Raw genomic sequence first — 25,096 nt, forward strand, 5'->3', positions numbered from 1 at the left:
GCCTGGCTGAGGCTTGACTGCAGTCGCATTTGATTGGCCGTTTCGATCCCCGGGCACGGACAGCTGATTTCTTCGGGCGGGGCCGAATCGACGGGGCTGCTTTGGCGCAAGTCATCAACGTGAAACAATGGCCTCTAAGATTCAGGGTGTGGCTGGCCTAATATGAGCATAATTTTTGCTCGGTATTCGAACTGCGTGGAGATTGCGGTGACTACGTCGCAAATAATGGGTGCTTAGGATAGGAATGTGTACCGGAATGCCAGCCTCATGGAGTTGATGCTGGAGTGGCAATGAATGCATTCTGGACCAAGTAATGGATAAGCGCCGAGGGTGTTTCGTCGGCGATAGTATCAGCACGATTCAGTAGTAAGTACGCTACATAGACAGTCTCTCGTTCTCGTCGTATGTAGTTACACTGTCTACAAACGGCGCAGCGTGAAACGGCAGTCATACTGCGTATACGTACTAAGAAAAAGCCCCGCAGCCAATCATTTCTACTGCCAAAGCGGGGACTGGCCCCCTTTGTACTAAATTCAGGGGATGCAACCAATCACGGCACTCTGCATAGTACACATGCCCCCACTACGCGACACACCCCTGCGTGCTTTGATTATATCTTGTCACCCCGAGCATCTTTCAGATTCCGCCCTCACCAACCATCTCCTGATCCCAGACTGCCGCCCACACAGTGGGACATACTACGGAGTAGCAGTACTATGCACTAGATCGAGCAGGATGCCAGCACACGTTACTCACACAAAACTCGTCCGTCACTCCAGACTGATAGACAGCCATCCGTCGATCGCTCTTCCCCGCCATCGTCGACCATGTCACAGCATGTAGAAATACGATCGAGGATAATCGTCCGATTTCGTATATGACCCTGAGTCTGCCATTGCAGTCTGCCCACGCACTCGCCCAACTACTAATACGGCCAAGACCCTTGAAAGCACTTCGGACCCTGGAGCACCGTGTCACCGCTATACAAACCTTGCCAAAAAGAAAAGTCTGGCGGCCTGGATAGACTTAGCACTATCCATTTTATGATTGTTCGTTTCCACCTCATTTCCGGTCTGACCCCTGCCATAGTCAATATAACTTACAGCTGTCAGTGATGCCTACAGAGCACACTATACTTGACTTCTATGCTAGTGCAAGCTATATGTGATAGCATGGTAATTAGGTGGCTTCCCAACTTCCCGACTCCGTAGTAATTTCAAGATCGGCACAGGCCCGCTCCTTCCCTTTTGGTTCCAAGATTGAGGCCCACTCGCGCCTTCCAAACTTTATAACTTCTTGGGTCCCTTTCAACTTTCCTTTCGTTTCTTCTTGTTTATTCTTTGAAAGACTTCCGCTTCCTTTCTCTACTTCGCCTTTTTCATCTACCTCGCTGTTCACTCCTTTACAGCGTTGTTCAAGCAGTCGATCTGCTTAGCCGTTCCTTACCACCATCACCATCTTCATCATCATAAGCCCCTCGCCACTCGCAACTTCCTGGAGAAGCCAGTCTACTCACAGTTGATCCGTTGCAATCGTCTGAAACCTCGGATCTCGAATCTCGAATTGTAAGAAATACAAAATGAAGGGCTCATTGTTCGTCGGCGCTTTGTGCGTTTTGGGTGCTGCTGCCAGCCCGCTCAACAAGCGTGTTTTGGTCACCGATATCGAAGTCACCGTGGTCACCGTCACCGTTACTGAGACTCCTGGCGCTGCTACAACCTCTGTGCCTGCATCAACCATCTCTGTCGCAGCCACCACTAACCCCGTTGCCGCCGCTGCCAACGTGAACACCGATTTTCCTCTCCCACCATGGACTTCGACTGAGACTGAAACAGCCATAGTCGTACCCTCGTCTACGCCATCTACACCTACCTTTGTTGCCCCTGAACCTACAATTGTTGCTCCCGAACCTTCTATCACTGCTGACCCAACCACCGCTGTTGTCGAGACTACTTCTACATCTACCAGCGTTACTCCAGCTGGCACTGACGCTGCCTACCAAGCCAAGATCCTCGACTCTCACAACATCCACCGTTCCAACCACTCTGCTCCAGCTCTTGCCTGGAACGAAACCCTGGCCCAGTCTGCTCTTGCTTTGGCCAGTACCTGCGACTACCACCACGATACGTGAGTCTATACTATCAGAGTACCAGTAATTATCGAGCATGACTGACTTGTGTAGCTCCCTTGGCCCCGCCGCCGGCTATGGCCAAAACATTGCCTTTGGCGTCGGCTGCGACAACGTCGACCAAATCATTACCAACATGATGTACAACGAGGAAATGATGTACTATCAGGGATTGTACGGAGAAGCCAACCCCGACATGACCAACTTTGAGAACTGGGGTCACTTCAGTCAGATTGTCTGGTTGGACACCACCACCGTCGGCTGTGCTACTGTAACTTGCTCGCCTTTGGCCGAGTCTGGCTCGAGCATGTCCTTGCCATTTACCGTTTGCAACTACTACCCAGCTGGTACGCTTTCCCCCTCACACATGAAATCTAAAACGTACTAACGAGACTAGGTAACTACGGCGGTGAATACAGCGACAACGTCTTAGCACCATTGGGCAACCCCATGGTCGTCGCCCCTTAAATGTATGATGGTATATACAAAGTCAAGATATATGGACAGTAACTATTCTGTAAAGCCTAACAAGTACTGATTTGTTCTATATTCATGTTCATATTCATGTACATGCTTTCGTTTTCATCATATTTTCTTTCGATTCTTTTCCTCTCCAGCTCTGGAAGATCATCTTTTGATTCGACTCTTTGAATAAAAAACCACTTACATTCATCAACACGCTGGCTGTGTTTGCCCTACGGTTTGATAGTAATCAAGACGGGGTTTTGACTTGTTATTTTTGATTTCACGTCGGCATGGCGAGTATTCAAATGTTTAGACTTTAGGGCGGAGTCACTAACGTCTCTGTTTATTTGTAATTATAGGTAGTAACTAACTTAGTTAACTTGGTTATCAGACGATAGAATTATGACGTGTAGCCGTCTGAGGACTAGGGCTAGGGCAGGTTCAGGGTTTGTATTATCTAGAGGAAATCAGGGCAATTCGGGTTTGCGAAATCTTTTTAAACAGATAGATAGTTAACAGGGGTTTAGATAGACATGCACGTATATAGGGTATATACAAATCAATCGGACACATGCAACACGCCATGCTAAATTCCAAGAGAAGAAGAAAAGAAAGAAAGAAAAGCCATAAAACACCAAACGTATACGCTCATTTCAAGGGGAACAGATCAACGAGCCCTCTCAGGCCTAAACAAATTCTCATACTCATCAATCAACAAATCCCTGACGGTCTTTGCCAAGGGCCATCTCGCCGCAAACTTTTTCAGGACTCCCAACGAATTCCCAAACTCATTTTCCAGTCTTTCTTTGAGAGTGGCGTCAAGAGATGGGATGAGTAAAGCGGCCATTTCGACGAGCATGGCTAATGCGATGGCGTCGATGATTAGGGGGCTTGTGCCTCGGACCAGACGCGGGTCGTTGAGTTGGGTGGCGAGATGTTTTGCGGTTGAGATTAGGTGCATGCTGGATGGGTCGGAGGTTGGGTTGTGTTTGAAATCATTGCTGTTGGGGGAATGTTTGGATTGTAGAATAAAACTGCTGGGAAATACAGGCGACGTTATACCCGATGAGTACGATGCTGATTGGTCATAGAAAAAGTTTCGTTGCAGTTTGATAGGCGTCAGTTGGGAGGTTTGCCGGTAAAAATATATCATTGCCGAGCAGGCAATGACTTTTGATTGAGAGAGCATTTGCGCGATGTGGTCGGGTTGGGAGATTATGCCGCCAATGGAATATTTGTGGTCTACGTGCTCCATTAATCGGGGATAGAGTCTTTCGAGCTGGTTGGACGTTGTTGTGTCGTCGTAGCGAGAGTTCCGGGAAGAGAGTACTGAGCCTAGGAAGTGGGCTGCGGTTATTCGATAGGCGAATGAAGGTAATGGGTCGACGAGTTGGGCTCGATTCTGGCAGTGATTGAGGAGGTCCTGGATTGTGTCTTGTCCGTGGGACGGTGACTTTCATTCAGTCAGTAACCTTCCTGTCTTCAAAAAAAAAAAAAAAAAAAAAAGGGGGGGGGGTTATGATATACTTACGCTGTATATGTGCAAATCCATCATCCCCTCATCACACGGCAAAGGCACATCCGACGCAACTCTATACAACTCTGCACTCTCCTCAATCAACGCGCACAAGAGACTCTCCACAACAAACAGCTCCCAATAACATCGCCGCCACATTTCCTCCAACAAGGGCGAGCCGTAGCCATGCACAACAGAAAACGAGTACCGATGCATACCGAGTTTGAGTGCGAGACTCGTCGCAGATTTGATGAAGCGGATTGCATCGAGGAAATTGCCGTGGGCGTGCGCGGTGATGGAGAGGAGGAGCATGCACTGGACTTGATAGCCGTCTTCTTCGGGCCGCGAGAGGCACGAGAATGCCTCTCTTTCTAGGGCGTTTTGTGCGGTGCCCTCTCTACCGGGCGACTGGGATGGTTCGGGTAGCGATCCTGATATTCTCCTCCTGTGGCCACGGTTACTTGTTTCATGCTCTGTGGTAGTGTTACTATTAGTGGTAAGAAAGTGACTGCCGATGTATTGCATTACGGCGATGACTTTTTCAGGGATATGCTGTGTTCCTAGACCCCCTTCCAGCACTTGTAATGGAAGTAGTAATGGGTGTGCATCGTGAAAGTATTGGTAGTATGCCCGGATGCAGTAATTGGAATGAAGTTGTTGTATTTTCTGACTCATTGTGCTTGTTGATCTGTGGTGTAGATGTTGTGTCGTTCGGTTATTGTAATTATAGTTAGAAGGGCATGGGTTCGGATAGAAAGGGGCTTGAATCGTCGGGTTAAGGACGTTGACTGATGAAGGAATTCGTTGAGCCATGGGTGCAAATGACTTTTGTAAAAAAAAAAAAAAAAAAAAAAAAAATTGAAGTTCTCAAGGAATATCAAATTTTGATATAATGTCGTCTGTCATTAGATATTGCTTTTGACCATTGACAATATACCCGTTCCACCTGATCAGGTTCAGATTGATATCACACTCGATTGAGATTGTGAAGCGAGCTAGAGCATTGGGATATCAAAAAATTCGCATGCAGTTTTGGTGCGCGTGTGCTCGGAATCCCTCGGAGAACAGAATGTCGACCGAGCCCTGACGGCCAGATACTGTCCTCGCGATATTTAAGAGAACTGTTGTTGCTTTTGCCGTCGTCGTCGTCGTCGTCGTCGTCTTGACTCGATTGTCGACTTCTTGCGGAAGCCTACTCGTACCAATAGACGATTTGACGAAACCCTAATTCAGCCGAAAAGAAGAGACGACACGTCTATCATTCATCGAACCGGACAAAAGTTGAAACCAACAGAGTCAACGGACCCATTAGGGCTCAGACTCGCATCAATCCATCCACTAAGAGGTTCAGACCAGCATGGCCCAGCCAAGTTACCTGTATAATGTGTACATTATGCAAGCAGGTCACGTAGTAGATTACTTGTCTAGGCAAAAGGTTGTAACCCCGATGACAGGCTATAATTATACCAATTATCAGTTCGGCCACCCACGGTCACACAGTGCGTACACTTACACAGTCATACTACGGTACATGCGGCTTTAAAGTTGCAGCTCCACCTTTGCATGATATTCCGGGCTCCATCGAAGTGCATCTGGATGCCGGGACAAGCCCTTGCCACCATGGAACTGAAAATTACCGTGTCTGGATATCTCCGTCCAACGAGTTGCTCAGCAGTACCGAGTAAGTTAAGTTAACTAGTTATTACTAGTACTATGTTGAATACGTAAATCCTTCGAATGAAATTGAACATACGTGTACATAACAAGCTTTCCAGGTAAATATTCTCCCAACGAATCACACTCGACGTGCACGCGTCTGCCCCGTTCGGCGAAGGAAGCTGGGAGAACCCCGATGCTTGACGCTACTATAAAACGACGCAGTGACTCCGTAAGTATTCGCAAGACTTCTAGAAGGCGAGCACAATGTGGCCGGAGTATTAATTGTTGAGATTTATGCTTATATGCGACAGGGATGCCCGGCCCTGTCCAACCATTACTCCGTACGAACAAGTCCTATGGACTGACTTGTTTCTTAGTACGTCATGATTTGGAATAACCGCCTAGTTAGTTACTTTGTATACCTACTATATTTACTCTGTAGTACAGAGTAAACTCCACTCGCCGCCTTGCTTTCGTTTATTTTCTTTCGTCTTCGCTGGCAATGATTACATTGATTAGCGCTGAAGGCGAACAGTCAGGAACACCTGTTCGTTCATTCGCACATCCACCTTGAAGTCAGATCCGATCCATCGGCATACTTTAGCCACTTTGGTTAGTATTTACACTTTTCCATGCGCATATGGTCGCCGAACCAACAAAGCTCACACCGCCGACCGAGTCAAATCATCTTGGATCCCCGTTTCCTCGTTACTCCATCGCCGTTTCTCTCCTGTCAGTTTCACATCTGATGATCAAACCAAAACGGGGAATGGAAAAGGAAAAGGAAACGACGCCGGAGTTAAGTCAAAGGGACTGACTGATTGCCTGCGACTAGCGGAGAGTCATAGGGCTGTCTGTGGGCCGGTTACATTACCGGTAATTACGTACAATAACTACGCATAAATTACGCGAACTTGCATAAATTTCCCGCCACACTTTCCCGCATAAGGCTAGACCGAGGGTTAGGTCTAATTAATTGGCAATGATTTGGAATTATGTTTTAGCATCTTTTTTTTTTTTTTTTTTTTTTTTCTTGTCTGTCCATCAGATCTCGCTTCAGCTCGGCCATTCACCTTGACGGAAAGGAAGCTGCATGGAAAGTCTGCCAGTCGGATCTGCCGATGTTGAAACCAAAAGGACACTGAATGCATGGTATGGATAATGGATGGCGTCAGAGCTAACTAACCCCGAGCAAGAGCGAAACATGAATAATGGTCGCCGACCTCGGGGTATAACTAATGCCTTGCAATTTACGACCTTTTGCTACTCGGTGTGTTTAGAACGCAACGAATGGGCGTTATGCTCATATATGAGAGTGTATGATATTCTTGTTTCAGCGCTACTGGTGCTTCGAATCTATACTCCGTGCTCAGAATGCAGGTTATCGTAGTAGTAGTACGTATATTCCAGAGAAGAACTTTTGTCACTTAGCAAAATGAGGACGGAGTGTGATGAGTGCATGGACCTTGAACCATGATCGACTTCTCAAACATCGGGGAGGGTTAACCTGAATTAATCAGATGTACCCCTAAATAAAGGGGAGTTCCTAGCTACTGGATTGTTTATGCCACGAGGGCTTCTTTCTAGAGAGCTATCTGTTATGGAACGCTTGTCACATCGATTTTGCGAAACTATACAAACAGCCACCCTCCTAACAGGTACCTCGGAATCGTCGCCTATTGCAATATTGATATACATAATTCGAAGCCTTCCCAAGGTATGCACACGAGGTACCTCTAGATATCCATACCTCATAGAAAGCCCCACGGCTTATGAGATATCCCATCAAGGTCCAGCGTACGACCCAAGACCATCAGAGATAGTTAGCGTCTCAAATTCCCAAACAACTAACGCAATGATACTTTTTTATGACAAACTGTGCCAGACACCTCCCTCAGCATTACCTCCTCCGGTCTAGACCACACGAAAGGACAAGGAAGCATCTCGGCTGATATATCCCTGGAGTTTACGGTGCTGTCGTCAGAACATTAACCTAAGTTTGGAAGCAATGCCTTTCTACTACACCGTATGCCGTGGGTAAAAAGCGAACCTATATTCTAAGGATCGTTGACGAACATTGCATGAGGTATGGACGACTGCGCTCAGAAAAAACCAACCTCTCCAGGCATGAAGCTTCCATTCATTTCCTCCCCAACCCGGATCAATTTCACGAGATTGGCCATCTGGAAAAGTGATGGGGCGTCTTGGAATTGAGCCAAATTATGCACAGTAAGCCTCTAGCGTAAAAACGCGGGGATCTTGAGGGTATGTATCACTGCCGGTTAAATAGGATTACTGTGGCTTATACCGGTAAAAGTCGGATTGTACTATGCGTACCCAGTTATCTATTGCTAGCTAATGTATAGTGGGCTGACCCCCATATAACCACTAGTTATAGCTGTAAATGACTACACAGTCGACAAATAAGGCATCGGGCTACAGATGTCTGTCAATCACGTTGGACACTTCCTACTAACGAACCTTCTCGTGCCTGCTTTCCAGAATGGAAGCCGAATCGTCAATACAACTAGTGTGGCCTACCAAATCTCGCCCGTCCGGTTTGACGACTGCGCCTTTTCTGGCGGCAAGACCTATGATCCGTGGACCGGCTATGGTCAGGCAAAAATCGGCTCAGATCCTATTCACGTACGGCCTCACCAACAGACTCAAGCAGCGAGACATCGTCTCATTTGCCTGCCACCCTGGATCCAATCTCGACACCAAGCTTGGCTCTCATATGGTCGTGGGCGACTATGTTGACATCCTGCCCATAACGAAACGCAATACAGGCAAGGAATTTGCTTGTGTTGTTGGAGATGAACCGAGGTTCAAGACGTATGAGCAGATCGGTGCCACGCCTCTTATTGCTGCGCTTGATTCGGATCTTGCGGTACAGGCTCCGGCTTATTTGCAAAATATTCTGGTTGTGCAGCCTCTTGTGGAGCATGCTTATGATCCTGATCATGTAGAGAAGTGTTGGAACCTGAGCGAGAAGCTTGTTGGTCAAGAGTTCACATTTACTAAATTTCCGCTATCCAGAGATTAGTCAAGTAGTACTTAAATGGACATACGTCATTGCCCAAAAGTTACAAAAACAAATAGACACTCTTAGGACCGACTACGACTGATAATTGTCGGCCGACGAGATGAGTCGGTGTTGCCGTATTGGGCCTAGCGCAGCCCTAACTGCCTTTTGCAACTGACATCACGATCACAGCAAACATTCTGTCGGCTGTGGTCAAGTCTTTTGACAAAGCTTACTTGGTTTCCTAATGCGTTTTTGGCGTCGTCTTGGGTGACGAATTTAGCTTGTTGGATCCGGCGCAAGCGCCCAGCTCAACCTTTGCAGTTGCATAATTATAAGAATCATAACTACTCGGACCCTGGAAATGGGATTTCGATTCCTCTCATATTTCGTGATGAATCGGTTTTTGATCTTATTTTCACCACTATGTAATATCTGCTATCTGACTATCCATGTCGATCTATCTATGCATCACACGATCTCACTCATAAAACATAGATCATGCAACTCCCCTCCAGGCTTCAAGCTACCCGCCCAATGCAACGCTAGCAATACGCACTGCGGTCTTCCGAAGATGCTTGGTACGACCAAGTGGCCGGACAAACGGGTGGGTATTGGTAACAGTCTTGGAGACACATGTCTTCACTCTGGGGAGAATCTCAGTCCCGCGGACTTGGTGGCACGGCATATGATTTATACGCATGCAGAGGGGCAAATACCGAGAGAACAGAAAAAGGTAAGATATGCATAGCCAATTGAGATGTGGATCTTGATCGGGCCATCAGATAACTCGCATAAATAGTGAAGGAATGGGTTTGACTTTTGTATGTCAATTAGTTTCATCCCGACTCAACCTCGGATATGCGCGGCACTGCCCACCAGTCATGGTACCGCCCTGTCGAGCCAACTTCTGGAATCTCGACCTTGATTGGCAATGACTTCTTTCCATTAGTCGTCGGAACAGACGAGGACAAGTTCATCTTGCCGAAAATCTTGGTGACTGTCTGAATCGCAATACTAGCGCCTATACATGCTCGGAGTGAATCCTTTGTGTTGCGTTGCCAGTCCGCTTCAATGGCCGGTCTGCGCACTGCTTCACCGCTATTTTGTTGTTTCTGTTGCGTTGTGGTTGTGACAAAAGCGCCCTGCGCAAGGACCGCTTCCCATGCTTTGCGAGCATCGGCAATTGCGCCGCTAGCTCTCTTGAGTAAGTCGCTATCAGTCTGACCCTTGAGGGTTGCATTGTCCTCGTATTGGTCGTATGAGATCAATTCCGGTAGACTTATGGGCAAAAATGGTTTCATACGAAGTTCATATCGGAATCGGGCGCTGGAGTATGCATTTTGCGAAGCTGCATGAGGGAGAACCCTGTGGCGCTCGAGGAATACGTATAGCGCTTGAAGGCCAAGAGATAATGTCTCTGTTGCTATGAGCCAGAGACTATGACGGCCGAGGATTGTGAGTGTTCGTTCAAAGGTGGCTTCGTTGCCCCTGAAACGTTTGCTTCTTCTGCCCTCTGCGTGAACGAACGCTTGTATTCGTTCAATGTGGAGTTGATGGCTGGAACATAGATGTGACAAATACCAATACATTCCGCCAAGTTCCTCTGGGGCGTAAATAGATAACTCAAATCCCATCTGGAAGATTAGTTCCATTTGTTTTAGTTTTTCGTGATATACCCAACTGCCTAGTGGATAAGCATAGGTTGATTGGCCGTTTTCTAGGGTCAATGATACTTCGCCGGTTAACATTTGAAGATGTGTGTCGAGTTCTTCAGCCTGGAGAAACACCCAAGTTAGCTCAAGGTCTCTATCTAGGCGTCACTTTCAGCTATATGTGTACCTCAATTTGAAGATTATCCCATTCCACAATAGAGTGACACAAGGCACGGCGTACTCGAGATCGATTCAAACACGAAGTGCGAAATGTATCAACGAACGGCTGCCAATAATTAGAGAATATACAACTGGATTGGACTCGATACACTCACGTGAGCAACCCTAGCCACAAATGAATCCATACTCTGATGTATTTGAAACCGAGGATCACTCGGTAATTCAATCTCTTCATTCTCCGGGTCGAGCAACGTGCTCAACGGTAGTACAAGGTCTCTGAGGTCGTCGTAGAATAGCTGCTTGACGGACTTTGAGCCTAATATCTTCATCTCATTCACAATAAAGGCTTGCATAAGACAGCGGATATATATCCCTGGATGCGGTTTTCTTGATGCAATTGTCCAGACGCAGACCTAAATATCATTAGTTATAAGAATCGTGAAGTGTAGGATGCGATATATACTCTTAAGTCGCTCGGACTGCTATAAAGCAGTATGTCATGCATATCAATGGCATCTTGAAACAACCGTTTTAGGTAATCGATAGCAGCCTTGATTTCGATCGTAACCATTGGCCGAGGCGGTATCGTACTGGCCAATTTTCGCTGAATCTTCAATGTGAAAGACTCTGGAACGGGTGTTCCATAAGTTGCCGACTTCTCAACAGGAGCAATCAACGACAGACAAGCCTTGAAAGGCTGTTTATCTTGCGAAAATGCTGCCTCCATATCCTTACTTAACGCCTCAAGGAAGTGACTCCTTAACTGTAACCTATCAATCAATGCATCTCTGACAGCTATACTTAATCCATCCTCCCCAAGCTTCTGCAAATAACCAACGGCCGCATCGAGGACTTTCTGCGCAGGCTCGATATCAAACTCGCTGAGTAGACTGCGATTATAAAGTTGAGGAACAAAATCCTCTTCCTGAGCAGTATCAGAAACACTCTTCCCTCTTGAGACAAACACATTGATGCCAACCTCATAATAATATTCTTGAGTAATCCTCCGATGGACCAAGTCACAGCACTTGACCAACCCCAAACAGTATGCCCTTAATACGAGGTGCACTAAAGCTTGCTGTTGCTCGTTCTCTGATTGCATTTGAGTATCACCGCGGTGGAAGGTATATTCGTCGAAGGATTTGGGGACGGGCCAGAGGAGTTTGTCGAGATATACCGATGTGAAGAGGGTTTGTGAGAGGGGGTGTCCCATATGCCATGCCATCTATTGCATCGTATTCATATTTCTTTTAGCAAAGTTCATCTTAGGTAGCACGGGTAAACAAACCTCATGGCATAACAACTGATCCATGAGTCCCAACACTTCTTCCGGTTGTAATTCTCGCATCACATCGTAGTCATACTCGAGCGCTTCTGCATGGCTTTCACCTGGGCCTAGGTATCCACTGTCCATCTTGGAGTCCATGATCTAAAATTCCTCCCAGGGGTGGTGAGCATAGAACGATCATCGTTGAATTCGGCATCTTTCGCAACAAACCTCCAACGCCCCGACGGCCTCGAATAATGTGAAATCGGCATCTTTGACAAGCTCGCCTTGCTTTAATTCTGTTCAAATGTATCCGTCAGTTTCGAGCGGTTGCAATAGAGTTAACGAAAAAGTAGTTCGCGGGGGAGGAGTGACGCACTAGAAGCAGCGTTAACAAATTCCCGAGTAATGTCCCGCGCGACCATTTGCGGTGTTGAGGCCAGACGAGGAGGGACAAAAGTTGGGTCATTTGGGAGCATGGCGGAATTTATAAATGAGGTTTAACCTGCAAGTATTGACATGCAGATGCGGAGAAGCAAAGAGTGGAAGGGAATGTCATGCGGAGTGTATTATTTTCATGAAGTGGGAAAGAAGCAGCGGCTACCATATGCTTAACTATGGGTCTCCGTGCCTGAGTCTATAATCGTGAATTACTTGTGTCACCGAATACATACGATTTTACGGTGGAACAAATTGAGAAGAACAGTCTATTTCTTCATGGAGATCGAAAAAGAAATAGTCTCCAAGTATTGCTACAAGAATAAGATGTACAACGACCCTCTTGTCTGTCCGGCAATCCTTCTTCACCTTTGCCAGATTACTCAATTATCTTCCTTTTCCCCAGCAACTTCTCGGCTCGGACATGTATCGTAGTGTTCATCGCTTATTTCTCGGCGTGAGCAACCTGTGCATCGGCGCCGACTTCAGTGAGATGCTTGACTTCACCCTGCTTTCCGCTCTGTCCGTAACTGTCAGCCCCCATCATCCACCTCCAAACCAGGTATCCCTCAATGAATATTACTAACCTCCCACTTGGCGAACTTCAAATCGGATTGTCCACGGCGTTCAGCATCGAGACGTTGAGTGTCCTTGAGGGATCGGCGGACCGCACGCGAAGCAACGGCAAGGTATTTGTTGTAACTGTTTTCAATGACATTCCTCCGGTTAGCGATTGCGACCGACAAAAGAGAGCAAAGTGTTGTGGAAGCGACGAGAAACGTACGTTAAGCCGGCGGCTTTCCAGGCGGCAACCATTTTGACTGATGGTGGAGGATGTGAGGAATGGAGGTTCTTGGTGGAAGTTGTCGAATTGTCGAGCTCATCTCGGGTTCAGATGGAAGGAGACGAAAAGTCCGCCGGGATGTCACGTGGATCAATATCACGTGATATAACATGGATATCTATGCCAGGCAAAGGGGCATGATCTTTTGCAAAAGTAAATTAAATAAATTTTCTACTGGAGGTCTCTTAGCATATAATTCCGCAGTCCGTTACAGTTTCAAAGTAATCTTTCATCTTGGTGGCTGTCAGATGGCTGTTTGTTAGGTAATGTGTTGTGGTCCAACACCACTGTTATTATCCAGAGATTGTTTGTATTCTGAATATCACAGCCTAGATCTTTATGCTAAAATACCCGATTCCTTACAGTTCTAAAAAGCTAGTAGAGCATCTTTAAACTAATAAGTATAGAAAGCGTCTTTGTATATATAGTAAGTAAGAGAACAACAGTCCTCTCACATATCAAAACTCACAGTAATCCAACTCCTCCAGCTTGAGCATCACGATTTCCTTTCTACGTAACGCAACATGTCTTAACTTAACCCCACCTGGGCACTCAAGACTAGTGCCCCGAGTCAAACGGCCCTCTCCATGAATCTTCCCTTCGTCCCTTCATCCTTATCTCTCTCTTCTCATCCTTCTCACTTTGACATTTGGGGGTGTCGGTTCTATTTCTTGATATCGTGGGCATCCCCTTCATCTTCAATTTGTTTTCTAGATATTCAAAGTCTCTCTATATTATTACCAGCAGACATCAACCTCGGAGAATTCTCTTCCTTCCTCGCCCGACGGATGGAAAATATTACCACGGTCACCTCACTTTTTGCTCTCCGTGAGTCGACTCGCACTTTTTTGACTGCCGATTTATGCTTTCCTTGTTCGAGAGACGCTTTTTGATCTGAATATTGGCGCCTATTTGGCTTCTTGACGCGAGGCCAGTTCAGAATGGCACGCGAAGTGAAGAAAGCTTTGAATCGCCCTCCGACGCGTAAGCTGGTGCGATGGAATGGTACGTCTCATTATGGATAATCTCTTCATTCATCCAAACATCAGAAAACAATTGACATGTTCAGATGATCTTGACGAGCTCCTTCTCCTCACCATCCAGTCCGTCTGCAACAAGGAAGGTGTGAGGCTTCCTTGGGCAGAGGTTGCCAAGTCTATGGGCAATAATGTCACTGACGGAGCAATCATCCAACACCTTGCCAAGTTGCGTATCCGTCGCGTCGAGAAGAATAAACAGGTCCCTCCTCCTTTGCGTCGTGGTGGCGGTTATTTTGGTGCTTCTAAGACATCGGAAGCTCCTGTGACGCCTCTGTCTCCAAAGGAAAAACCAGAAGCCGTGATGGAGCGTCGGGCAAACCGGCGCAGTCAGACTAAGATCAAGGTCGAGAAGGGTGCTGCTAGAAAGATCACAGATATATCTTCAGATAGTGATGAAGAATGGACGTCCGATACTCCAAAGACCAAGAAGTCTAAGCAGCGTCGCCCTCAGAAGAAACGAAAAATTACTTCAGTGGAGCCCGAGCGTCTAGAGCCTCCAGTAGATGACGTTGCCAGTGATGATGATGCCACAGTTGAGGTTACCGAAGCTTCCCAGCGAAGTGATGAGCTGGTGGCTGTTGGCGCTGACTTTCTTGACTTTCTCGGCAAAAACAAAGCACAAGAGGAAGACCGTGCAGCTACTCCTAGCGAGGATGAATATCAACCAGATACCAATAAGTCGTTGATCGTTACACTCAAACCCGGCACCAACAACATGCGTCGACTGAAATACAAGGGCACTGGTGTATTTCAAGACCGAGACCCTGAGCAGCGCTGGGAGATGCCTGCACCTGGTCCAAACGGCGAATTCTGGGGCTTCAGTAGGGACTATTATGGGCCAATTCCCCAGTCCGCTCAACACTCCCACAATCCCGGTCTCCTCCGCGGAGAGTGGCCACGTGAAGTCGCCTTGAGACAGTATGAAGCACCTCAAGCAGTGACATGGTCAAACGAGACTTATCATCCAGATCCGAGACTTGTGCATCCAGCAGTATTTCTAGAGGACCCGAACTGCGAGCCTCAGTTGAAGTTCCATCGCAAGCTACGCACCACAGAGGAGAGCAATCCTGGGGCTCGAGTTTTCGACCAAGGAGGTCCAGCGTATCAATCGTACGCCAACACGCATCGAGAGCTTCCAACATACCGCGACTCGAGCTGGACCACAACGCCAACGCATTCGTATAGGCATCTTTCTCTGCGTGATTCAGGTTACAGCAGCGACTTTGATACCGTTCGCCCAAAGACTGAAGAAAAACCGGATACTCATCAGCTGTTGGACACGAAACACACTGGAACAAACGATGCCCTTGTGGATCGTCTTGAGGAGCTGCCGCCTGGTAAGATATTTGCTGATGGAATGATTGACGAAACCCTCGTCGCAGAAGCAGCAGGTTTGGATTGGTGGCAGCGCTAATTGTTATATACCCAGTGAACAAGAACTACCTTGATAACCCAACGGAGCAGCTGGCAGACAATGAGCAAGACAGTGGAGTCGAGCCTTCAGCATTTGACGCGGCCTTCGAAAGCTTTTTGGAGCCTATCCATGTTGACGATATATCCGACTTATTTTGACGCGGTGACGGGTGCTTCTTGAAATTAAGACAATTTGATTTACTACCTTTGAACTTGGAGCTGGTTTTTGATGCGTTTTGGGAGTTTCTAGGAAAGGAAGGGACCTTCTCCAATTGTGTTGTTCTCTGGCACATTCTTTATTTCTCCTCACAAAAGTCGTGCAAAAAACATATATCATTTCTTCATGGTGTACTTTACATTTCTTCACTAAGAATGACATTTTTCCTGCTTCAATTGGCTGCTATTTCGTCCTGATGATGTTGACCCACGTGACTTGCCGGATTCTATGAGGTTCGCCCGACCCGGCAAGAAATGCCAAGACATCTGGGGAATCTAGAAGAAGCTGGAAAATATTTTCGGTATTTTGGTCGGCTTCATCTTCTTCCTTTCTATTCTCCATCCTCAATTCCTCCTCCCTCCTCCTCCATACTTTCGGCGTCCCGGCTGGCTGTGTGCTATTTATTCTATTTATAAATCCTTGTATTATCTCTTTTATAATTCCTTGTACTCCCATCACAATGCAGCGCGCTTTCTCATCCAGATCCGCTCTTACCCGAGCTCCTTTCTCCAAGCTCAGAGCCTCGGGTGTCAGCGTGCAACAGCAGCGATTTGCCCACAAGGTACGTCTATACCCATCAAAGAGGGTTATGCGATGAGTAATTGGGCTTACTAACTTCTATTAGGAGCTCAAATTTGGTGTTGAAGCTCGTGCCCAGCTCCTCAAGGGTGTTGACACCCTTGCTAAGGCCGTTACTTCCACTCTCGGACCAAAGGGTCGCAATGTCTTGATTGACCAGAGCTACGGTTCTCCTAAGATCACAAAGGGTATGTCTAACGAATTGGAATGAATTGGCTTTCATCTTGATAAGTTTGTGCTAACTTGTATAGATGGTGTCACTGTCGCCAAGGCTGTTGTCCTTCAAGATAAGTTCGAAAACCTCGGTGCCCGCCTTATCCAGGATGTCGCCTCCAAGACCAACGAGATTGCCGGTGACGGTACCACTACTGCCACAGCTCTCGCTCGTGCCATTTTCTCCGAGACCGTGAAGAACGTTGCTGCCGGCTGCAACCCCATGGACCTCCGCCGTGGTACTCAGGCCGCCGTTGAGGCCGTTGTCGAATACTTGACCAGCAACAAGCGTGATATCACCACCACTGAAGAGATTGCTCAGGTTGCTACCATCTCCGCCAATGGTGACACACACGTTGGTAAGCTCATCTCCAACGCTATGGAGAAGGTTGGCAAGGAAGGTGTCATCACCGTCAAGGAAGGCAAGACCATCGACGATGAGCTTGAGGTTACCGAGGGTATGCGCTTCGACCGTGGTTACACATCCGCATACTTCATGACCGACGCCAAGGCTCAAAAGGTTGAGTTCGAGAAGCCTCTCATCCTCCTCTCTGAGAAGAAGATTTCCGCTGTTCAAGACATCATTCCCGCTCTCGAGGTCTCCACTCAGCTACGCCGTCCTCTTGTTATCATTGCTGAGGACATCGATGGTGAGGCTTTGGCTGTCTGCATTCTCAACAAGCTCCGTGGTCAACTCCAGGTTGCCGCTGTTAAGGCTCCCGGATTCGGTGACAACCGTAAGAACATTCTCGGTGACCTTGGTGTTCTCACCAACGCCACTGTCTTCACTGACGAGCTCGACATTAAGCTTGACAAGCTCACCCCCGACCAGCTCGGATCTACTGGTTCCATCACCATCACCAAGGAAGACACCATCATTCTCAACGGTGAGGGCAGCAAGGACGCCATTGCTCAGCGCTGCGAACAGATCCGCGGTGTCATGGCCGACCCCTCCACCTCTGAGTACGAGAAGGAGAAACTCCAGGAGCGTCTCGCTAAGCTCTCTGGTGGTGTTGCTGTCATCAAGGTCGGTGGTGCTTCCGAGGTTGAGGTTGGTGAAAAGAAGGACCGTGTTGTCGATGCTCTCAACGCTACTCGTGCAGCTGTTGAGGACGGTATCCTCCCCGGTGGTGGTACTGCTCTCCTCAAGGCTTCCGCCAACGCTCTCACCAACTTGAAGGGTGCCAACTTCGACCAGCAGCTCGGTATCGACATCATCTGCAAGGCCATCACCCGTCCTGCTCGCACCATCGTTGAGAACGCCGGTTTGGAGGGTAGCGTTATCGTTGGCAAACTTACCGATGAGTATGCCAGTGAATTTAACAAGGGTTTCGACAGCTCCAAGGGCGAATACGTCGACATGATTGAAGCCGGTATCCTTGACCCCTTGAAGGTTGTCCGCACCGCCTTGGTTGATGCCAGCGGTGTTGCTTCCCTCCTTGGTACAACTGAGGTTGCTATCGTCGATGCTCCTGAGGAGAAGGCCCCTGGCCCTGCCCCTGGCATGGGTGGTATGGGCGGTATGGGTGGCATGGGCTTCTAAACGCCGTCGCCTTCCCGCTTATCCTGAAAACACACCTTCTACTTTGTCGATTTGAGCGTGTATTGCATTTGTAATATGGCAAGTTTTTTCTTCCGTTTTTTTTTTCCTTTTCTTTTCTTTCTGATGTGTTACCACCCTCAAACCCCTTTTATTCCCTCCGCTTTCACGGCCAACCTTGCAACCTCTAAACTATTAGAAATCTCCGACAATATCTCCACTCAATGCTCGCATTTATTTTCACTTGAATTTGGCGAAACTAAAGATTATGGCTGGCTTGGTTTGGAAAAAACGGTTTACTGTACTATACGTTACCATGTACTTTAATCTTCCTCTCTGACTGAATGAAGACGAGTATCGTTCGATTTGGATGTTCTTAGATGTGTTCGTTAGACCTAGGCGACGGCCTCATAAGCTTATCGGCATCCTCGTTTAACATGTGATGCAATACCTAAAATCAGAATGCCTCCGCTATATTGACTTACCTATCGATGATGATTAGGGGCACCTCTTATTACTTAACGGGCATAAGGTTTGATATTATTCGTAGAGGAATGGGGAGACCTTCTGTTCTATGGCCAGGTACTCTTGCCAAAAATGATGCTGTAGGTAGGAGCTGTCCTATATGAAGGATCAAAAAGCCTACTTATAGATTAGATTAGGTACTTGCTTTTATGTTCGTTGCTTGCAATTCCTCCATTTCTAAACAGATTTGATCCTTTCAAGATAAAGAACATAGTGGGTAGAGATTCATAATGGCTTTTGTCTACTCGAAACAGTAACAATGAGCATTCAATGGCTTTAAAAGCTTCATATTCTTTGAGATACGAGACTATGATGTTGTTGTTTTATTATCTGTATTGTTCTTGTCAGTTCTTTTTGCTTATTGTCAATATTTAAAGGGTGCACTCCTTCCAGCTTCCAAGCTGAGGAAGATTAATAGATGCTATAGATCATGTCGAAGCGGCCCCCAGTATCTCTTGATTTCAGTAAAACAGCTCTGTATCAATGAATCAATCCTGCAGCCTTCAGCCAGTTTCGATCGCGAGTGAAAGCACACCCTTGGAAAGAAACAGTCGAGAAATGGGGTCAGACCAACCCCAAACAGCCAACAATGGCGCCGGCATCAATGCAGATATCCAGGAGCGTTTATATGTCCTGCAGCTAATGATTGAGAGGCAGCAGCAACAGATCGAAAACCTACAAGAAATAGTCTCCGGTTTACAACTCGAAAACTTACAGTACCGATTTTCAGAGTTGAGAGGGGCGAACTCGGATGATATCACGTTGTACAACGACTTGGAGCAGCGCATCGTAGAGCAGGACCGTGAGATCTCGGGCGCTTATGAGGAGCAACTTCGCCAGCGGGCATTTGAGCTAGATACACTTAACAATCAGAGCCGTCATTCCTCTTCGTCCCGGAAGTTGATCGACACGAACTATGTCACCCACGAAGCCAACATCAAGTTAGACATGGAAGCTGTCACATACTTGGAAGACCAGAATCCGCATAGAATAGCCCGGGTAACAGGAGGGTTCGAAAAGCGATACGGCATTTTGGTAACCGACTATTATGAATTCGGATTCTGCGATGCGCCGGACGCAGTTATCAATGCTCTAAACAAGAAGAGTGACTTGGAACACTTGCCTCGCTATCGGAACTGCGGTGGTGATGATTTTAAACTGAGAACTATTGGAATTTGTGAGTCAATCATTCATCAGTGGAAGACATACAATACGCCCTCTGTTGAAATATTTGATTTTTCTATTGCGCATACAGAGAGACTGGTTGAGCAGGTCAACGATATGATTGAAATCTTGGATGATGAAATCCAGGACTCCTCATCGGATGATACTGATCTCTCGGATGAATGTTCTATCATTTGAACATTCGGGGCTCTCTATTGATCATGTTATTAGAGACTATGGTCATCAAGATTAAAATGACTATGGGTAGTCTAGCTTCTTCTAATCGTGTATGGAGGATTCTGGGTGGCTATGATAGACAATTGAGTCAACCCACCATCATAGGATCTGATGTAGAAGTGCAATTGCTACGTTCACTGGTGCTAGAAAAGATATAAGCCAGTTTCAAGGGGTTGTGGCCGGTAGCTGCCTTATATGAGGATTGATCAGTTCGATGCCAGTGATGGATCGTTCTGAATGTTCACTCTAATATCCACTCTGTTCGGTATCATATTCTTCACATTTCCGTACAAGTAGGGTGTTCTGCTTGATTGCAGCCGGTTCGGCCTCAAATAATAGCGGTTGGCACAGCGATGTAATCAACTTTTTGACCTCGCCTATGATGAACAGGCTTGACAATAATTTAGGAGCATCCTGGGGGGAAGAAAATGTCAAAAATCAACGAAAAAGAAAAAAGAATAAGTAGCCCGATGCGGGACTCGAACCCGCAACGTTCAGATTGCTGAAGATGAGGCCTCAGATGATAAGAGTCTGACACTCTACCGATTGAGATAACCGGGCATGCTTGGTGGTTGAGAGCCTGGAATAGTGGTTGACAGAGTGGTAAGGTCTATTTTGACCCGGCCAATAAAAACAAACCTTGATGTTCACATAATTTAGAAGGCCTCGGGGGAAGAAAAAATGTCGAAAAAAAAAAAGAAAAAAAGAAGTAGCCCGATGCGGGACTCGAACCCGCAACGTTCAGATTGCTGAAGATGAGGCCTCAGGTGATAAGAGTCTGACACTCTACCGATTGAGATAACCGGGCATGCTTGGTTGAAGAGCGTGGAAAACTTTCGACCTATCATGTCAAACAATCTTTACCAGGTTCCTTTTACCTTCCTCTACCTGATCTCCTTGCGGGGAAGTTGGTCATGGCAACTTGTGAATATGTTTGGCTGTAGTCCCCTATTTGGTCTTCAATTCTTACTGGACTTTTCGATTTGGCATAATGTTAATGGACCTTTGATGTCGGGAATAAAACCTGGTGTGTGATTGTTCCAGGTGTTTTGTGGAATTACTCTGGGCATGGGAGGGGATACTGATATATATATATCTAGCGCTGGTCATACGGTACTCGTACCCCTGGCCGACCGCTAGTCTCCCCGTGGCACGTTCTGGTTGGCTTATTAGCTGCCACTGTCTAGACCTTATCGGACTGCTTCCTACAATGCGGAGTAGATCGCTATCTTATTCATGTACGTAGTTACACAATGGATGATACTTGTTGATTTGTTATCTCTCACACCCATGTAATCATTTCCTGAACCTCTGTACGATACCTGGCAAGGTATTTGGATGACATACTGCAGCACACTGCAGACGACTATCGCTGTACAAGAATCCGACAGAGAACCCTAAAATTACCACTCAGATGACCCTCAGGTTCTTCACTCCTACTGCTCGGCGCGCCCTAATGACAGCAGCCCACCCGGCGGGATGAAACCCGTCTGATATGATTCCATCGATTCCACTTACAATTGGTTCATAAGCCGGTTTTCCAGCCGTAGTCTTCAACCAAGCATGCCCGGTTATCTCAATCGGTAGAGTGTCAGACTCTTATCACCTGAGGCCTTATCTTCAGCAATCTGAACGTTGCGGGTTCGAGTCCCGCATCGGGCTACTTCTTTTTTTCGTCGAATTCCTTGATCTTCTTTTTTTATTCTTCTAGCAGTGGAACTTTTGGGTATGCTATTGCGAGGTTGGATTTATTTTGGGACCTGATAATAATGTGATACTCTAGACTGAAGAATATTTTCATCGTGCCCTTGGGTGCAGAAAATACCTCGCTCCCTCCCAAGGTCACGAACTGCCATATTTAATATCGACCCAATTCACACTTTACCTTGACTCGAGCTGACATGCGTTGATTTACGCAATAAATCTTCACGTCATATCATAACCTTGAAGTGCTGCGCAAAAATGAACTTTTCAGTGGTCCACCAGTAATCTCATCACGTCTCCGATTCTCCTTCACGAGTAGACCACAACAACAGAGAAGTGACCAACGTACCACCACAAAGCCCAAGGCCATACCATGGCCCAGAGGATACCGTGGGGATTCATTAGGTCGATACAATTGACACCCTACAACAGCACCAATATCACCGATAGAGATCTGAATAGCTGCAGCGACGCAGCGCTTGACCTGGCCTGAGACATTTGATGCAACCCATGTGAAAATCAGGGTTGCAGACAGAAATATTCCAGCACAAACAAACCTTGACATCAAATAACAATGCATTTAGAGTCTTGCATTCCCTCTGTGAGAGGAACCTGGCTTGTGCTGGGAAATCCTGGATGAGAAAGAAAGAGGTTCCCGCAATCAGCACCATTGCAATGCCTTCGATAGCGAAGATCCAGAACCACCCATGTTTGCCCGCAACGCCGCTCATGTGTCCTATTCCATAAGCCAGGATTCCGCCAAAGGGGCCAGCGAGGGAAGTCAATGTATAAAAGAGCGTAACTCGGCGCACCTGTGCTTTACGTCCATACCACATACCACATTGAAAGATAAAGGATCGCACCAGGAAACACACCCGCCTCTGTCACACCCAGAAAGAATCTCGCAGCCAACAATCCCCCGAAACTAGTTGACAAAGCCATTAGCGTAGCGACTATGCCCCATACACATCAACGTCGGTAACCATATCCGCGGCGAAGTCAATTTCAGTGCCCTATTCGAAGGAATCTCGAATGCGCTGTATCCAATGAAGAATAGTGTGACGAGGTATTTTTCGCTAGTCATATATAGGTGGTTAGATTGTCGAGTTTTGCGTTGCCGATGTTGGAGCGGTCGAGGAAGGAGAGGAAAAATAACAAAGTGATTGGTGAGACGATTACCCAGTCGAGTTTGCGTTGGAGGTGAGTCTTTTCCTTTTCTGTGATGCTATCGTTATGATTATCATCTTCTGTAGCCTGTTCTATGTCGGCTGCAGTTTGAGTCGTAGTTTTTTTCCAATGATGGCCGCCATTTTGCCATTAAGATTGGCAGAGGTCACCCAGAACCCCTAGGTGTGTTTAAAAACTCGAATCATCCTCCTAGGCCATATCCAAGTTTATATTCCTTTCAAAATCTTTAAGAAACATCATACAAACAACCATCCACATGGCGTCATCCAGTACTTCATGATCATTCTCATCGCAGATAAGATTTGCAAAATCTCCTTCCTAATCCTGCCTAGCATATACATTGATATCAGATGTAGCAGGTTCATGAAGTGGATTTTGAGTAGATTATTTCTGCAGATCGAAGGTCAATTAAGGTGTAAGTATACAACCCTAATTGCTTTAGTTGAGTATTGCACCAGGTGCGGAGATGGTCACGACATTTGGAGTGACTTGTAGATCGTTTAGATATGTATATGGATAACACTATGTAGGAGTTGTAGCTAGTAATATTGCTATGCTGTTTTCACGTTATTTGATGTTTGTCTTCATGTATTGGCGATTAAATATCAGGCTTTAATAGCGTTCAGCTATGCCGGAGCTCTATCATGCCCGAAATTCATATTCCAGAAGGATAAAAGGACGCAGAGGCAGATAGTTTGATGATAGAGAATAATCAGAAAACATATATAGTAAGTAATCATAATGAACTGCCATACTGTCATACGAGCACCGCGAGATCAAGTTGAACCACTATATCATACCCTAACATGAAAAATACACCTCAATAGTGCAACAACCTATGGATTGCGTGATTACAACTTCTGCCTCTCCCTTCTCCTCGCAACCTTGAGAGCCTCCAACCTTAACGCAAACTCCTTGATCGCAGGAACATGAACCTTGTGATGCTCAGCAGTGGCATATTTGGTCTTCCCGTCCGGAGATTCGATATATGCACTGATCAGGGCCATGGTTTTGCCGTGTTGCTCCACTTGGCAGTTTATTCGTATCGCCGTTCCTATTCCGAAGTTAGCAGCTGATTTTGGTACAATGATTTGGTTTTGGAGAAAGGGATGGTATACGTACCCAATGGAATAGCTTTGAGGTATGAGATGTTTAATGTTCGTGTAACGCCTGCCAGGAATCTGCAGAGATCAGACTTTGCCTTATGTAAAGAGACATACTTGTAGAAAGATTTGTCAGGCATACTCCCAATATCCTGGCCGGGAAATAGTCTGCATGGTAATCGCAGTGCACATATCTACCGCCCAGTCAACATCCACCATATTCACTGGGCTTTTGACAGCAAAGTACTTACCAAATATAACGCCATAAGCTCCTCCATGAAGGACGCCATTCATATTACACCATGTCTCGTCGACCGTCATTTCCCAGACACATGAGCCAGAGGGATCGGCATCGATAAATCGGAGGTCTTGGGTTAGGAGTTTTGTGTCGTAGCCCTTTGATTGGAAATATTAGCGGTGAAATATTATGAGGCAGGTTTCATATGGGGATGAGTACTTTGAAGTTCTTTTCGAGAACCAATTGTTTATATCTGTGATGCTGGTCAGCAGGTGTTCGGTGACATATATAACTCAGGTTGAACATCGACATATTTTGCAAGAAACCAGAAATACAAGAAGGATAATTGAAATGGGGCCATAGATCAATTAAACCAACGTTAGAGAACTTACAATTCCATGAAGCTCTCTACTGCCTCCGTGGCATCCTGTTTGGTGAAAGGTTGACGTCCATCCTTGGTAGCCATTGTTCCTAGTCACCGTTCTCTTTTTCCAAGAAGCCGGTAAATATTTTTGAAACTCGGTCTAAAACATCAAACAAGCAGACTAGAAAATAGATATAAAAAGATCTCACAGGATAGCTCGAGTATATGGCGAGTGATGGACTAATTGTTTGTCCTTGAGGGGTCGCGAGGTATGCATACATGTATGTGAGTCTTCAGATGCATCGGTCCGAGGTAAGTTCCTTCCTACACATTTCGCACGATGATGGTATAATACACCTTTGAGACCTCTTGATAGGTGTTAAAGTGGTGGAGC

At 46.6% G+C, this 25,096-nt stretch overlaps 9 protein-coding genes and 3 non-coding genes across 12 annotated transcripts; 6 read left to right on the forward strand and 6 right to left on the reverse strand.

Annotated features, from left to right (window-relative positions):
• Window positions 1-1,579: 1,579 nt before the first annotated feature.
• Window positions 1,580-2,596, forward strand: EYB26_006726 (uncharacterized protein; the record flags this gene model as incomplete). Its single annotated transcript, XM_054266002.1, has 3 exons — window positions 1,580-2,127; window positions 2,183-2,475; window positions 2,526-2,596. 3 exons carry the CDS (start codon window positions 1,580-1,582, stop codon window positions 2,594-2,596), a joined length of 912 nt encoding a protein of 303 aa, XP_054121977.1.
• A 664-nt stretch (window positions 2,597-3,260) lies between these two features.
• EYB26_006727 (uncharacterized protein) lies at window positions 3,261-4,784 on the reverse strand (the record flags this gene model as incomplete). Its single annotated transcript, XM_054266003.1, has 2 exons — window positions 3,261-4,046; window positions 4,125-4,784. The coding sequence occupies 2 exons, from the start codon at window positions 4,782-4,784 to the stop codon at window positions 3,261-3,263; spliced, it is 1,446 nt and encodes a 481-aa protein (XP_054121978.1).
• A 3,487-nt stretch (window positions 4,785-8,271) lies between these two features.
• Window positions 8,272-8,814, forward strand: EYB26_006728 (uncharacterized protein; the record flags this gene model as incomplete). Its single annotated transcript, XM_054266004.1, has 1 exon — window positions 8,272-8,814. The coding sequence occupies one exon, from the start codon at window positions 8,272-8,274 to the stop codon at window positions 8,812-8,814; it is 543 nt and encodes a 180-aa protein (XP_054121979.1).
• A 638-nt stretch (window positions 8,815-9,452) lies between these two features.
• On the reverse strand, window positions 9,453-12,374 carry EYB26_006729 (uncharacterized protein; the record flags this gene model as incomplete). The annotated part of the gene is made up of 9 exons (XM_054266005.1): window positions 9,453-9,612; window positions 9,673-10,571; window positions 10,636-10,734; window positions 10,784-11,041; window positions 11,092-11,553; window positions 11,608-11,853; window positions 11,917-12,057; window positions 12,127-12,194; window positions 12,275-12,374. 9 exons carry the CDS (start codon window positions 12,372-12,374, stop codon window positions 9,453-9,455), a joined length of 2,433 nt encoding a protein of 810 aa, XP_054121980.1.
• Window positions 12,375-12,778: 404 nt separating this feature from the next.
• On the reverse strand, window positions 12,779-13,149 carry EYB26_006730 (uncharacterized protein; the record flags this gene model as incomplete). Its single annotated transcript, XM_054266006.1, has 3 exons — window positions 12,779-12,853; window positions 12,921-13,035; window positions 13,118-13,149. The coding sequence occupies 3 exons, from the start codon at window positions 13,147-13,149 to the stop codon at window positions 12,779-12,781; spliced, it is 222 nt and encodes a 73-aa protein (XP_054121981.1).
• A 969-nt stretch (window positions 13,150-14,118) lies between these two features.
• On the forward strand, window positions 14,119-15,789 carry EYB26_006731 (uncharacterized protein; the record flags this gene model as incomplete). Its single annotated transcript, XM_054266007.1, has 3 exons — window positions 14,119-14,182; window positions 14,247-15,554; window positions 15,647-15,789. The coding sequence occupies 3 exons, from the start codon at window positions 14,119-14,121 to the stop codon at window positions 15,787-15,789; spliced, it is 1,515 nt and encodes a 504-aa protein (XP_054121982.1).
• A 518-nt stretch (window positions 15,790-16,307) lies between these two features.
• On the forward strand, window positions 16,308-18,182 carry EYB26_006732 (uncharacterized protein; the record flags this gene model as incomplete). Its single annotated transcript, XM_054266008.1, has 3 exons — window positions 16,308-16,409; window positions 16,473-16,614; window positions 16,678-18,182. The coding sequence occupies 3 exons, from the start codon at window positions 16,308-16,310 to the stop codon at window positions 18,180-18,182; spliced, it is 1,749 nt and encodes a 582-aa protein (XP_054121983.1).
• Window positions 18,183-19,262: 1,080 nt separating this feature from the next.
• EYB26_006733 (uncharacterized protein) lies at window positions 19,263-20,066 on the forward strand (the record flags this gene model as incomplete). Its single annotated transcript, XM_054266009.1, has 1 exon — window positions 19,263-20,066. The coding sequence occupies one exon, from the start codon at window positions 19,263-19,265 to the stop codon at window positions 20,064-20,066; it is 804 nt and encodes a 267-aa protein (XP_054121984.1).
• Window positions 20,067-20,569: 503 nt separating this feature from the next.
• Window positions 20,570-20,666, reverse strand: EYB26_006734. Its single transcript has one exon. It is a non-coding gene; the product is annotated as a tRNA-Lys (tRNA).
• Window positions 20,667-20,816: 150 nt separating this feature from the next.
• On the reverse strand, window positions 20,817-20,913 carry EYB26_006735. The gene has a single exon. It is a non-coding gene; the product is annotated as a tRNA-Lys (tRNA).
• Window positions 20,914-21,670: 757 nt separating this feature from the next.
• On the forward strand, window positions 21,671-21,767 carry EYB26_006736. The gene has a single exon. It is a non-coding gene; the product is annotated as a tRNA-Lys (tRNA).
• Window positions 21,768-23,848: 2,081 nt separating this feature from the next.
• On the reverse strand, window positions 23,849-24,804 carry EYB26_006737 (uncharacterized protein; the record flags this gene model as incomplete). Its single annotated transcript, XM_054266010.1, has 6 exons — window positions 23,849-24,051; window positions 24,120-24,178; window positions 24,243-24,294; window positions 24,352-24,496; window positions 24,558-24,591; window positions 24,731-24,804. 6 exons carry the CDS (start codon window positions 24,802-24,804, stop codon window positions 23,849-23,851), a joined length of 567 nt encoding a protein of 188 aa, XP_054121985.1.
• Window positions 24,805-25,096: the final 292 nt, after the last annotated feature.

Source organism: Talaromyces marneffei, chromosome 5 (assembly GCF_009556855.1).
Source record: "Talaromyces marneffei chromosome 5, complete sequence".
NCBI classification, from domain to species: Eukaryota; Fungi; Ascomycota; class Eurotiomycetes; order Eurotiales; family Trichocomaceae; genus Talaromyces; species Talaromyces marneffei.